This window comes from Rhopilema esculentum, chromosome 19 (assembly GCF_057945365.1).
Source record: "Rhopilema esculentum isolate cy_ngs chromosome 19, ASM5794536v1, whole genome shotgun sequence".
Classification (NCBI taxonomy): Eukaryota; Metazoa; Cnidaria; class Scyphozoa; order Rhizostomeae; family Rhizostomatidae; genus Rhopilema; species Rhopilema esculentum.
In genome coordinates, this window is record NC_142833.1 from 7,645,447 (window position 1) to 7,658,616 (window position 13,170).

The 13,170-nt window shown below is 34.5% G+C and overlaps 1 protein-coding gene across 3 annotated transcripts in view; it reads right to left on the reverse strand.

Annotated features, from left to right (window-relative positions):
- LOC148957957 (intermembrane lipid transfer protein VPS13D-like) overlaps positions 1-13,136 on the reverse strand; it is a 54,225-nt gene extending 41,089 nt beyond the window's left edge. Inside the window, exons 1-18 of one of the 3 annotated variants that reach the window (XM_089113913.1) lie at positions 12,776-13,136; positions 11,048-11,125; positions 10,687-10,799; positions 10,092-10,169; positions 8,959-9,171; positions 8,719-8,841; positions 8,293-8,343; positions 7,674-7,915; positions 7,083-7,251; positions 6,022-6,123; positions 5,351-5,519; positions 4,489-4,626; positions 3,813-3,979; positions 3,245-3,381; positions 2,310-2,535; positions 1,241-1,330; positions 820-919; positions 418-541 (exon numbers count right to left, since the gene is read on the reverse strand). In XM_089113913.1, coding sequence (XP_088970039.1) covers positions 418-541; positions 820-919; positions 1,241-1,330; positions 2,310-2,535; positions 3,245-3,381; positions 3,813-3,979; positions 4,489-4,626; positions 5,351-5,519; positions 6,022-6,123; positions 7,083-7,251; positions 7,674-7,915; positions 8,293-8,343; positions 8,719-8,841; positions 8,959-9,171; positions 10,092-10,169; positions 10,687-10,799; positions 11,048-11,125; positions 12,776-12,866 — 2,411 coding nt within the window. In that variant the 5' untranslated portion in view covers positions 12,867-13,136. The remainder of the gene's footprint in view (positions 1-417; positions 542-819; positions 920-1,240; positions 1,331-2,309; positions 2,536-3,244; positions 3,382-3,812; positions 3,980-4,488; positions 4,627-5,350; positions 5,520-6,021; positions 6,124-7,082; positions 7,252-7,673; positions 7,916-8,292; positions 8,344-8,718; positions 8,842-8,958; positions 9,172-10,091; positions 10,170-10,686; positions 10,800-11,047; positions 11,126-12,775) is intronic. The other 2 variants (XM_089113912.1, XM_089113911.1) reach the window with 2 other exon arrangements.
- Between the last annotated feature and the right edge of the window lie 34 nt (positions 13,137-13,170).

The window sequence follows — 13,170 nt, forward strand, 5'->3', positions numbered from 1 at the left end:
AACACAAGCCTGCAGATTGCTAGCTAACAATCAAAATTGCATACAAAGGTCTAGCAGAATACAAAAGTGCATGTAGTCAAAATTTTATCTTAACTTTTTTTTACTTTTGACCACATACGAAATGAAATACCTTTTATACCATACGCCAAAAATAAGTCAAATCTACCAAAAATTAAAATCAAAACAAATGAAATACAACAAGTGAAACAATTGAGTTTCGCTTATAAATTTATATTGGTTTGACATTATACATTTGCGAGCTATGATCAAATTGCACTGAATTATCTGGGAAAGAGCCTGTGCTCGTATGGACACATATTTTTAAAAATACTTGTTTAGGCTGTGTTTTCTCATTTCCAAAATTAAAAAAAAAATTTCGTCATATCAGTTTGAGCTATAGATTTTGTTTTCATGTACCTTTCATAAAATTTCTCTTTCAGCGCCTCCACATCTTCTGTTTCATGGGAGAATGCCGCTTCAGTAATGATTTTCTCCAAATCTTCTTCGTCCGGTGGAGTTGACAATGGGGTGAGAAACTCGTCTAAAATTTTATCAAAAAAAGGTATTAGCCTAGAAATCTTTACACGGCAACTGATACGATTAACATAATTTGTTTGTGACTCTATAGAGATGCAACTATAGCTTAACTACTTGAAGTTGAAACAGAGATTCTCCACCACAGTAGACACAGAAAGTATTTCATGAAAATATGTGCTCGTTTCTTGGCAATTTAGCGATGCAGATGGTTTTCATACGTAGATTAAAGCTGGACTGCATGTCAAACATGCTAAAAGCAATTGATATTCAGAACTGACGTACCTTCATCCCCTGAATCAGCTCCTTCGCCGATTGACTTGCTTCGTTGCCTATGCAGACCTGGTGCATTGATAAAGGAGATTTTTCCCAAGTCGAAAATTACCTTAAAAGAAGATGGCATGATTTCAACATTATTAAAGCTTTCAGACTTTTGCATTTCATTTAAATACGGCTAGATTTTTTAAGGATGATAATCTTCTCCTGGGAAATAGGGAGAGGTAGTTCATATTTTTGGTCTACAAAGTACATTGATTACAAAAAGGAAAAATCTGTAAAACACCATCACAAATACTGTAAAAATTATATTAATGCTTTGAAATTTCGTCAGCTTAATAAATCACGTAGATCTCATCTTGATTAAATCTCAAAGCATTCATATAAATATTTATCAAACCCATTTCATGTAATGCATATTCATTTTTACCATTGAAGTGCTGGTTCCATTGAATTTCTCAGGGAGAATAATCGAAGGAGCTGCAATGTCCAACTCAATGTCCCACTTGTCATCTGCTTTCTGAAAAGACAAAATGGATGATAACGATAAAGAGCTGCTGGACACTGTCTTTGTTTAGTTACTTTGAAACCAAAAGCTGTATAGAGTTATTAGGAGGAGGGAAAGTAGAATAAAAAATAGACAAATCAATGTTTAAGCATTCAAAGGAAGAAACATTAATGGAATTATGGAAATCTGAATGCAAGATAATTAGCGAAAAGCTTTAACAAGAGATATGACTTCTTAATTGGAGTAACAATTTTGAAAGAAACAAGAAAAGAAGGAAATTTACTTCGGTAAGAGTGATTGAAGGACAAATAATACATTCATGCTGAATTGGCCTCGAGGTATGAATGCCGATAGACCTTTTTATTAGAAAATAGAGTAAAATAATATCAGACTAGCTATTATACAGCACGCATGTAAGAATAATTGTCACAAAGTTTGTTTCCGAGTATATCAAATAACGATATCGAATACGATATCAAATAAGATCCACGTATGCTATAATTAAAAAGCTGAAGTAGATTGAAGACAGGATTTACTGTCCATTGTATGGAAGTAACTCGTGCAAGGCTAAAACTATGCGAAAAAGAACTCATTACCACATTAACAGTGTCATTGGTCTGTAGTCTAGAAGCATTCGTTACAAGGGGGTGTCTGTTATCTAAGTATCGTAGGACAAATATGAATATTAGAGACAACCAATGTTTGAGAACAATAGAAATAAAAGGAAAGTGTTCATTGGAAAGAAAGGATTTTTATAATTTTTTGAAGGGATACAAGCCCCTCTAAAAACAATAGTAGTTAAGGACCTTGCCGTTGCATGTTACTTGTACATGGCTTAAACTACAAGAAAGAAATTTGGAACAAAATTATTTGTCCATAGATTTTAGGTGTTAGGTGTTTGTTGTTGGTAGGTTTCTGTTAACGGATGCTTCCCCCAACTATGTCAACTCTAAAAGAATTATAAACATAATAATTTCAACTAATCTTTTACCTTCGTTTCTCCGCTCATCAGATCATCCAATGATTGTATCAGCTCTGTCTTTGTCGAGTCTTTCAACTCCTGGTATCTCTCCAGGGCCATTTTCTTCACCTTGCTTTCAATATTAGCACTTTTCAGCCTATATCTTGACTGGCTTGTTGGCTTCATAAACTCTGACAGCCTGGTCATTACATCTTTATTATACGTCATAGTTAATGGTTGGAGGTTCACTGAAAGACTAGAAATACATGTTATCATAAGTCAGTGTTACTGTTTAAATGATTAGATTATACCGACGTTATGTCTGAATCAAGTTAACAGCAGTGGGTTGTAAATTTGGCTAAATTCGAGTAGCAAACATCTGCCATGCTGTACAAAGAGAGGTCAACACATCTTTGGATACACCTCTATATATTTCATTCCAAAATGTTATAAAAAATTTCTAAAAGTTTAATTTCCCATATCCCTGTGCGAAAACCTGCCATTGCTTGTATCAAGCAGGACCCCTTTGGCAAACGCAGCTAGAATCAAAAGAAATTACTGAATTGCATTCTTCAATTTTCTGTCTTTCTTTCGGTATTTCACGAACATAGTTGCAAAATTCAATGACTTATTGGTTGTCCAAAGCTCAGTTTGTCCTTAAATTAATCTTGCCTTGATCTCAATTCAAGGAATTTTTCTGGTTAGAAGAGCTTGCACAAGCTAGCGTTTTCTGATGACTGTATACATAGTTTTACTTGAGAACCGTCTTGTGATATAAGCTTAATAAGAAATGTAAAATATATTTCAAAAAAAAAACACTTTGCTGCCACAAATGAAAAATCCTCTTTTGATCCTGCGAATGAAGTTTTTTGTACATGATAAGTTGAAGAAGTACTTAGGGCCTAACGTAGGACATAAACACATTTCTGAAAGCAGCTTGGTTGAATTAAATATTATATACGAACCGATAAAGGTTTCTTATCCCTGCAGGTCTCTGTTCAAAAGAAATCTCTAGCAGTGGGGGTTTTTCTTCAAGCAAAGTTGCAAGCCCATCAATTCCACTATCATTTGCCTGTTTTGATTGTACAGCCTTTGCCTTTCCCTAAAGACAAATTTATTCCACAATAATCCGTTCTGTCGGTATAAAACAACATAACAACTAAATGTACATGAGAACACAAAGTTTTACTCATTTTTAATTTCATGTATTTTAGTTGGATCATGTATTTTAGTTAGTTGTAAATTCTTTTTCCCATTTACCTTTTGTTTATCATAATGTTAACAAGAAATTTTAAGCATCAAAATCCTTAAAATAATATAATGCTTTAAAAACTGTTGGTTGAATTACATTATCCGTCAGTATGAGGCACTTGGCCAACCAAATTTTAGTCAGGTAGTGAAAGATGATAAATTCCTGTTCCAAAAAGCAACAGAATAGAGATAATCCATTTTTGTTTTCCAAGAAAAAGAGACCCAATCTAATCGGTTTTGATTGATTGCAAAATTATACAAGAAGACTAATTATTAACTCACTTTCTCTTGGGGTTGTATCAGAACCGGAAACAATGTGTTTTGGTTGTACAGGTCTCTTAGAAACAGAGCACCTAATGTTGTCGAAAACTGCCAAGAGTTTGATTTTGGTCTTACTTCAGACACCCATGCCACTTCTAAAAATTCCAGCTCTGCAACTGGGACACAGCCTGCAAAGTGACAAAGCTTATTTTTGAAAGTAATTCAGGAATTCAGGAACAACTGGCCAATATGCAATACCAAAGAATACAACAACTGGCCAATATGCAATACCAAAGAATTTAAAATGGATTCTCGTGTAGTCAAATCCAAGAGCATTTAAATGAGTATATCTATACATTTATGCTTGATGATAACATCATACTCAGAGTTGCAAATTGATTCTGCATTTCCAGCCACAATCGCATACACCATAGATATAAATAACAGATACTTACATAACTACGATACAACTTATCCCCATGTCCAAGAAGAGCTTATATCTATGTATTGTGGAATAGCCTTTTCATCAAAGGAATAGTAAATAGATCTTTCAACTGGTGAACCTACATGATTTCATTGTGGTAAAGTAATATCATGCTTGAGTATTCAAAACCTTTCAAGAGACAAAGTAAAAGTGCTGCTGGCAAGATTGGAAATTAATACAAATATGGTGGAAAAAGGAACAAGAAATACATACTTCCATCCGAACTTGTTGTTTTGACTCGCAGTGTCCCACTAGAAAGTTTAAAGTTCAATTGAACAAACACATGATCTCTTTTAAACAAAGATTCGTTGTGCCCTGCCTCGGCAAGCTCGCCCAGGAACTCTTCCTCCTCTAAAAATCCACAAAAACCAGTGTAAGCAAGAGCCAAACTTTTAATATGACAATTTAAACAATAAAGATTTATAAAGAAACAAACTTGTAGCCTTTTACCCGTAAACTAGAAAAGCTCTTACAGTTCAATATATATATATATCATTATTTAATACTCCAAAAGAACAAAGACTGGCATTGTGGTGCTTTTGTGTCGTTTTTAAATCAGTAAGTTCAGCTCTTACTATATCTTTTGGTCGGGTTACATATCAGCCATCCAATATGCTCTGAGGAGCGTCAAACGAAAAAGCTTTCAGCCAATATATTATAAAATGTTTGCTTTTTTCAAAGCCATTTTTAAGTCCTGTACCGCCAAAAACTGTTCACTTTCTATTAGTTAACTTTTAACTTTATTTAATGCCCACTCTTCATCATAAGGATCGGGCTTTTTTTTCTTTTCCATTTGGCATGTTTTCTGTCTCCCTACCACCCTTTCCTTGCAGTGCTAAAGCAAATTGAAAATAAGTTGGGAGATGGGTAGTAGCACAAAGAGAAGAATGTACATGAAACTTTTGGGACTATGAGCCTGGACACCTAGTACTCGTTTGAAAATGTATTGCATCCAAATTGTAGATCCTTTGCCGAACTCTAACTATTAATTCATCTTGAAGTATTAGTGCCATAAAGATCACTTGCATTCTTCGACACTTAATATAAAAATGTGGGGATGGTAATAATTTCTTACCAGCGGAAACTGGCCCTTCGAATTTAATTTTAGAAGGCGTTTGATCTGCACTATCCTTCTCGTCAATCCCTTCATAGCCGTACCATGATGTCCAGCCGGGTAACCAGCCTCCCCAGGAGCTCCCTGCCTCGCCTGCAACTTTCTTTAACTCGTTCGTCTTTTCCGCAGCCTAAATTGAAAAAGCGAAATGGTTAGAACGCTTGACGTTACTGCTTTCCGTTATAGACACATGCTGATGTCAGTATACAACTGGGCGATGACCTCCCGTTCACTTTGGGAAGGCAACAGTCAACAAGAAGAGAACCTGGGATAACAACACTATCATGCTAGGGACAAGTATCTCCTCTGAGGGGCACTGCCTTGCATTCAGTGCATATTATAGGGGTCAGTTACTTATAACAAAACACTTGTAAGGTGGATAAATGTAGGCATTTTCGGGATATTTTCTAATCCAAACTAATAAATCAGGTTAATGTAATATGCAAAAAATAATACGTTATTTATAAATAACAGTACATAACCGATGTTTTTTATTAATCAACAGTTGATCGTTAACCACAACATTCGAAAATGAATTATAAATGTGTGATATTATTTCACTGACGGTTAATCGCAAAAGTACTAATTAATTAACGAATGATCAATCTTCTAACATACTAAAACAAAAGTACCTTTTGCAGACTTTCTTCTTTCGTGATTCGTGATGTCACAATGCTCCGAAGGATGCGAATTTCATCAAAACTTAACTTTTCTTCGATTACTTTTCTTAACGGCTGATTGAGTGAGAAATTCAATTCATGTAAAATTATCGCATGGGCCAACAAATAAGAGCAAATTTAGCAAAATGTAGGACATATTTGAGTCAACTCAAGTCGACCATCGCCTTAATAGGAGATTCGAAGAGCAAACGTAGCTTTTTTCCAATAATTTCATTGTTGCAGTAAGCAATCTTACAAAGAATCAGTCTACGTACGTAAAATTGGACGTTCCCTGGTTGCTATATTAAAATAATCTCCCTTGCCTGAAAGCACACCTTTTCAAATAAAACCCTCCCATGAAACTCCCTCCATCAGAATTAAGTACTTTCTTATAAATAGGCATGTCACAGTTCTTAAAAGAGCCTTAATTAAAATTTTTATAAAAGTCCCCTGTTCTGAGACATAGTGTTCCGGCCAACAAGTACCCTGCCAACTATGAAAGGCTTCCGATGTCCCTTATAAATCCCCCCCCCCCTCATAATTAATTCCCTTACCACAAATAAGCTCCCGCTCACAAATATTCTCACTTGCATTAAAGCTCTTTTATTAAATGTCAATGGAAAAAGCTCATTTGTAAACTGATAGGCTCAGTGTCGAACAAGCTCATTTGTAAACTCATTCTAGCATATGAATTCTTATACTAGATGATAAAACTGTTACGTTTTGATAAAGAACATAGCGTCTAAAAACGCAATAGAGATTAAGTACAAATAAAAATGTTGCTTCACATTCAAAAAACATCTGAGGTCAGAATTTTCAAAATGAAGATGAAACAGAGGATTGTATGCACCGTCAAAGCAATAAGCTTTTTCCTCCAAAGCATAAGCTAAGCTCACTTTTCGGTACAAAGGATGAGATGTCTAGATCTTTTACAAGAGACGATCTGATCAACTACGACTGAACAGAGATATTCTTAATTGCAGCCTGGCTTTGACATATGATTTGCGCAAAATAAATGACCTTAAAATACCTACCATTGTTTCGGGTCCGACAACAGGGTTTGTGAGGTGCTCGGTGTACGCCTTCACGTAAAGAATAATGTCCGTAACCCTCTGCGTAATAAACGCTTTTGTGCGCCTTTCATTCTTCTCTTTGATTGGGCCAACATGACAGTTGATTGCGAATCTCCACCAATCCCTTGGACTAAACAATTTTGATAAAACGTGATTTAAGATAGTACGAGACATATATTTTAAATGAAGCACTGTTTGTTTACCGAGGTGGAATATTGGTTCATTTAGCTTCATTGGATATTTGCACTATGACTTGTCACTATATAAGTCGTAATTTTCCGGCCTCTAGAAGACGAATCTGTGACAGATATATGGCACCATGAATTGCAAAATACTCTCGCTTTCAATTTTGCTATCACAACAGATGAAACTGAAGGCTCTGAAGCTAAGCAATATTTCGTTTTAAAAGCCCCTAAACCCGAACTTTTGATCTGCATTTTCCCGGAATGTCCAAAAAAGCTGACATCTTTTTTAAAAAAGAAAAAATACAATATATGTGATCCTCGTTGAATAGTTTTTACAAAGAAAATCTCCATACTTGACTGAGCTCACCTTTTTGAGACAGACGTTTTCGGTCTTAAATCAAAATGTTTGTGCAATCGAAAGTATCTTTGCATTTCATCAAGCAGCATCAAAAACCCTGAAAATTGGCCATCAGAAAGACTCAATGAAATCTTCTCCAAAACAAATTCAACGTCAAATCTTGGTCCATCTTTCGACAACAATGGTGCATTCAATGCGTTTCGTTTCATTCTTACTTGGCCCGAGATAGGTTCCAAGACATAGGTGTGGTTCTAAGAGAGTAAAAATATACCTTAAATATAGAGAACATATTAATAGGTTGTATTGATTAGATTAGATGATTAGAGAACAGATTGTATTTGAATAGAGAACATAAATACATTATACTCTTCTTCCCAAGCCCGCTATGTAAAATATATGGTTCCAATTGGCTACAATGAGGGGGCTTCAAATAGATATTTGTATGGTATATTTATAGGTCGTATATGTGGATTGGTCATAAATGATACGCTATCAGTTAATATGATATCAAGGAAATATACACAATTTTGTAAGAAGAATGAAAACATGCAATAGTGGTAGGCGGGGGCTATGTTAGAAAGTAACCCAGTAACACGGTTTCCGTAACAGAATGTAAATATTTCCCTACCTTAAAAGAAACTGCTCCATCTTGCCGTTTCATAGATCTACCCAATGCCTTCTAAAAATAATAAGTGGATACACTTAAAAAGTAGATTATGATAAAAAATAGCAGAAACAAAGTTTTAATGAATTAATTGCAAAAATGATTTTTTTACTTTCACTTCAATTCTTACACATCTTACACATTCATACATATTCCTTATGTCTGAAAACAAAACGTACAGTAGCAGAAAGATAAATTATACAACTTAAGTTTTCAAAGACATTTTGTGTTAAATAAAATGACATATGACTAAACACAAGCACAGTTAGATCTTAAATGGCTATCCAAATTTTATTTGCTTACCAAACCATGTAAAAAAAGTACAAAAAAACGTCTATTCTCTAACTTCTTTGTTGGGGGTAATTAAATTTCTTTGAGGTAATGTCTTACCACAGCATCCTTTGCTGACAAATTTCCAACCAGGTTAACATCAGAATCCCAGTAGACTGCAAGGCTTGTCAGCTCTATCAACTTGAATTTCATAATGTCTTCAGTGTGAAGAAACTTCACTTCCTGTAATGGAATAGCTATCCATTTAATTCTATGCTGCACTAGTTTCACAATGACCTATGAAATCATTCTTGGCAACATTACCCAATGAGATTGTTAGAAAGAACTACAGCCACATACCCATTTGTCATCAGTTGATCTAGCAGCCAAATGACCAATGGTGATTCCAAATGAAAATGGCTTTTCAGGATTAAGCATAGCATCCTCATATCTAAAATGCACATTGTTGATAATAAGCTGTAGATTTTCTGCGACAGTAGTTGAGAACGAGGAATATAGAGAAGGCCACCAAGATTCAGACCACCAACCATTGTTCTGCTTTTCTCTGGATGCCTGCAGAATAAATGATTTATTAGCTATTAGAAATAAACAGCACTCAATAATGGTTACTCATAAGAGGTAAATGTCTTATACTTGAAAATACGGCATTTATTGTCTCAAATAGTTGCATTTAGTGCAAAAACCTGGGGTAATCCTGGGGTAATAAGACAGAAACAGCCTGCTCCAAATGCAAAAATATGTATAGCTCCATCTATTGTTATGAGCACTCTGAGACAAAGCATATGGGACTAAACTTGTAGCAGGTACAGGAAGTTTAGACATAAGGGCTGAGTAGCACAAATTTGAGCATCTTTGATAATGTTGATCATTATATATTTATTTTTGAAGAATTACTGCTGCTCTGGGATTGCTATTCTAATATGCATCTTGTGGCTTTTGTGACATTTAGATCACACAAGGTCGTACACACACCACTTTAGAAACTGAGTACTCTGTCTCAATAAAGTTAAAGGTAATGCTTCCAGCTAAAGCAAGCAATTCTGCAGGGAGTTTCCAGAACATGATTTTTCATATCAACCCCAGCCATTAGGTTGTTCTGTTTATCTACACTGCTGCAAAGCTAGCTTTTCATGTGAGTACTGCAAGACTGACCAATCACAAGCCGTTATTTATATGTTAATTGACAAGTTGGGTATATGCAGCCCTTTTATATGCACACATTACCTTTAACAATAACTTTAATCCAATAAAGAAATTTCAAGTTTGTTTAGCCTGAGCAAAGTGAAACATGATTATTTCCAAAACAGAAAAACATCCTATAAAAAGTGACTACATATGGAACCATGGTTGCTTTGCCTAACATTATCATGAAGACTATATATGGATATTTAAGAATATACTATTTGAATAAAGGGACTCAAGAGTATTTCATTTCTGAGCAAAATCTAATAGCAAAATTGATATATTTATACCTTCCACTGGCTTTCCAGTGCATCCAATTGTTGCTGTTTCCTTATCTTTTCATTCTTTTGCTTTGTCTCCTTACTACTCTGCAAATTGAGATTCAGAGAGATATTTACCTCAGCTTCTATTATGTTTAATAAAAAGCATATAGGCAATAACCAAAGCCTAGGTAAACCTGATGGCAATGGCATTAAAATTGCTTGGGTGAGATTTTCAATGGTTTGGCATACTGTGAGGGGAAAACTGTTTGCATTCTTTTATGATTGAAATTAAGCTAAGTTTCCAATTTAAATAGATCCTAAGAGATGTGAATAAGAAAAAGCCTATGATAGTGTTAATCAATCATGATCTCAATGCTGATTGAAGCCCCATGTTCATGATTAGAAGAATTTGTTAATCTTATAAGGAATAATTATAAGCAAATGAGATCTCTAATATGGAGACAGAAATTGCCTTTAGCTTGATGCATTGACTGTTTCAAATAACGATAAAGGATTGCAACATGATGAGCAGCTAACACGGTTGATGTTTGCAAAAGACTTTTAGTCTAAATAATAGTTGTATCACCACGATTTGGGGAAAACAAATTTTCATGGTACTTACATGAGGAGACAAAGGAGGTCCAGCAACTATGTAAAGCTTATCAATACAAATTATCCAAGGTTGAGACTTTGGTCGGCTATAGGGTATTTCAAGTTTCAAGCGACCAATGAACCCTATGGGAAATAAAAGGGTTGGCTTTGTGAAAAAATAGAAACATGAAAAATATGAAAATATCCAAGAATAGGGTTGCTGTGTTCACTGATAAAGATCAGTTTCAGGCAAAACTGTTAAGCAGGCAAATAAGGGTTATGACCCTGAAAAAAACAAGAAATTTTGTATTCAGCTACTTGGATTAGTAGGTTATAGGTATAGTTAATAGAGCTACAAAACAATGCAAAATAAGTTGGTGAAAGGAGCATACCAGAACGAACTTCAATTGGCAACTCAAATGCATCAAGAGCAGTTTTCTTCAATGTCAAATTCTCTAATTCAATTCCTCCTGAAAAAGAGCATCCATTCAGAAAAATAATTCACCAAAAATGTAATTTCCTTAAAATGGAAAAGTAATTTTACTTATAATATAATATACCTTTGCATAAGGTAGCTCAAGGTAAGTATTTCTGAATGTAAGGGCCAGATATCTTTTAGGATTACATTATTTCATATTTCCAAAATTCATACATTGATATCAAGGTTATTGATCTTAGTTCCATTCCTTTATTTATTGACCCAATAGGCCTGGTTCAATACATTTTTAAGATGACTTAATAAGCCAAAGCAAATTTCTCATAAGATAAGATGCTCAATCAAAGATGTTTGCTTCCACCTGCATTACAAAATTTCTTACTAAGCTTCATTGATTTTGCTTTGGGAGTCTGAATTTGTTTATCAGTTTTTTTTTCATTTATGTCATCAAATATTAGACTGCAGTGTTATGCAGATCTATGTGTGAGGTAAGTGTAATGCTGCATGCAAAAATTTGGAATTGCTAACTGAATACACTATGACACTGTGATAAAAACCTTCTTTTTGCATGCCATATTAGCACTTAAAGGAGATTTTCATTGTCACAATTAACATGCCCAAAATGAATGTACATGCACAAGATCTGGTCAAGAGCTGCCATACTCTGCAGACAATCAACTAAAATAGTTTCAAAATATGAACCAAACTAAAAACATCTATGTACATGTAGACAATTAAATGTTTTAAAATAAAATCTTTAATTAATTTTTTACAATTGAATCTGCATACTAATTTGGGGGCGAAATTTGTTTTCTTTCACCAGAAATCTAGCCAGTAGAAGGATAATATTTTTGCAGTAAATTAGCAGTCCCTCCTCCCCCTAGAGGACAAATACAAATTCACATGAATGTAAAGCTAGAAATATTCAATTTTTCGAAAGTATTGCAATATGAATCAAGATCTTGGTTGTTTAAGGTTCTTAAATAGTTGTTCCTGGAGCACTAATGACTCAAAAGCCAACTTTGATACACTGTACTTTTTCTCAGTATCAAATGCACTCATTCCAAACATTGAGGCTACTAAGTTCTATTAATGGAAATAAACATACTAGTTGCATTGTGTTGTTGTTTTATTTTTCTATATTATTATCATCAGTATTTTGTTAACAATTATTATTGTAGTAGAATTTGAATAATTAATAAATCAAATCAAATCAAAACAATGGATATATACCAGGTGTACAGGTAATAAATTTACCAACTAATGTTTTTATATTGAAATTCAATTTTAATTGTCTTGAAAATATAATAGGTAGTTTGACTAATTTATATGCAAATTGGCCCCGTGAAATGTAAAAGATTCTAAAATTTTGTACATTCAGGTTCTTGGTTCAAAAACTGGCAGTAAAACTGATGCAACCATATGTGTGTATTTTTTCGCTGGAGGCAGGTAGTGTGACGTCAAATATTATCAACACTTGGCCGAATTCAATTAAAATTCGAGCCTAAGCTCTATATAACAGCCCCATCAAAAGATAATGACCCTCGATCATTACACCTCACTTCTGCAATGATGCCTGAATCATACCAGTTAGCAGTTATAATAGTGTAATAATAAGGTTTTTAGGCCTTGTGGTATCAAGTAGGCATCAAGTAATCAAGATAATAGAACAGGGTAGACGTACCGTAACCGATCGACAGTTGCTCTGTATTTAAGTTTTCCACGTATTCGCCAACATACGTCCTCAGGACCCATGCTGCAAGACTTTCAAGCATTTCTATCGATGGGATCGTTTGAATTCAGACGATTTGATCTTTAACCTGCGACGTGGAAAACCAGATAGGAATCCATATGCCTATGGCAAGCGGCATTTCTTTTGAGAGATATTCTAATTCTGCGCAACCCTGACTGATTTTATAAAGAAATTTAATTATTTGAATATTTTCTAATACGCTGTGGCTTTGCTTTTCTTTACACGAATGTGGCAACATTTCCTGCAATACTTTGCCATTTTGAATTTCAGAGGCAGCTGTGATGCTCCATGTAATCTACACGGAATGAAACCGAAATTACATCATC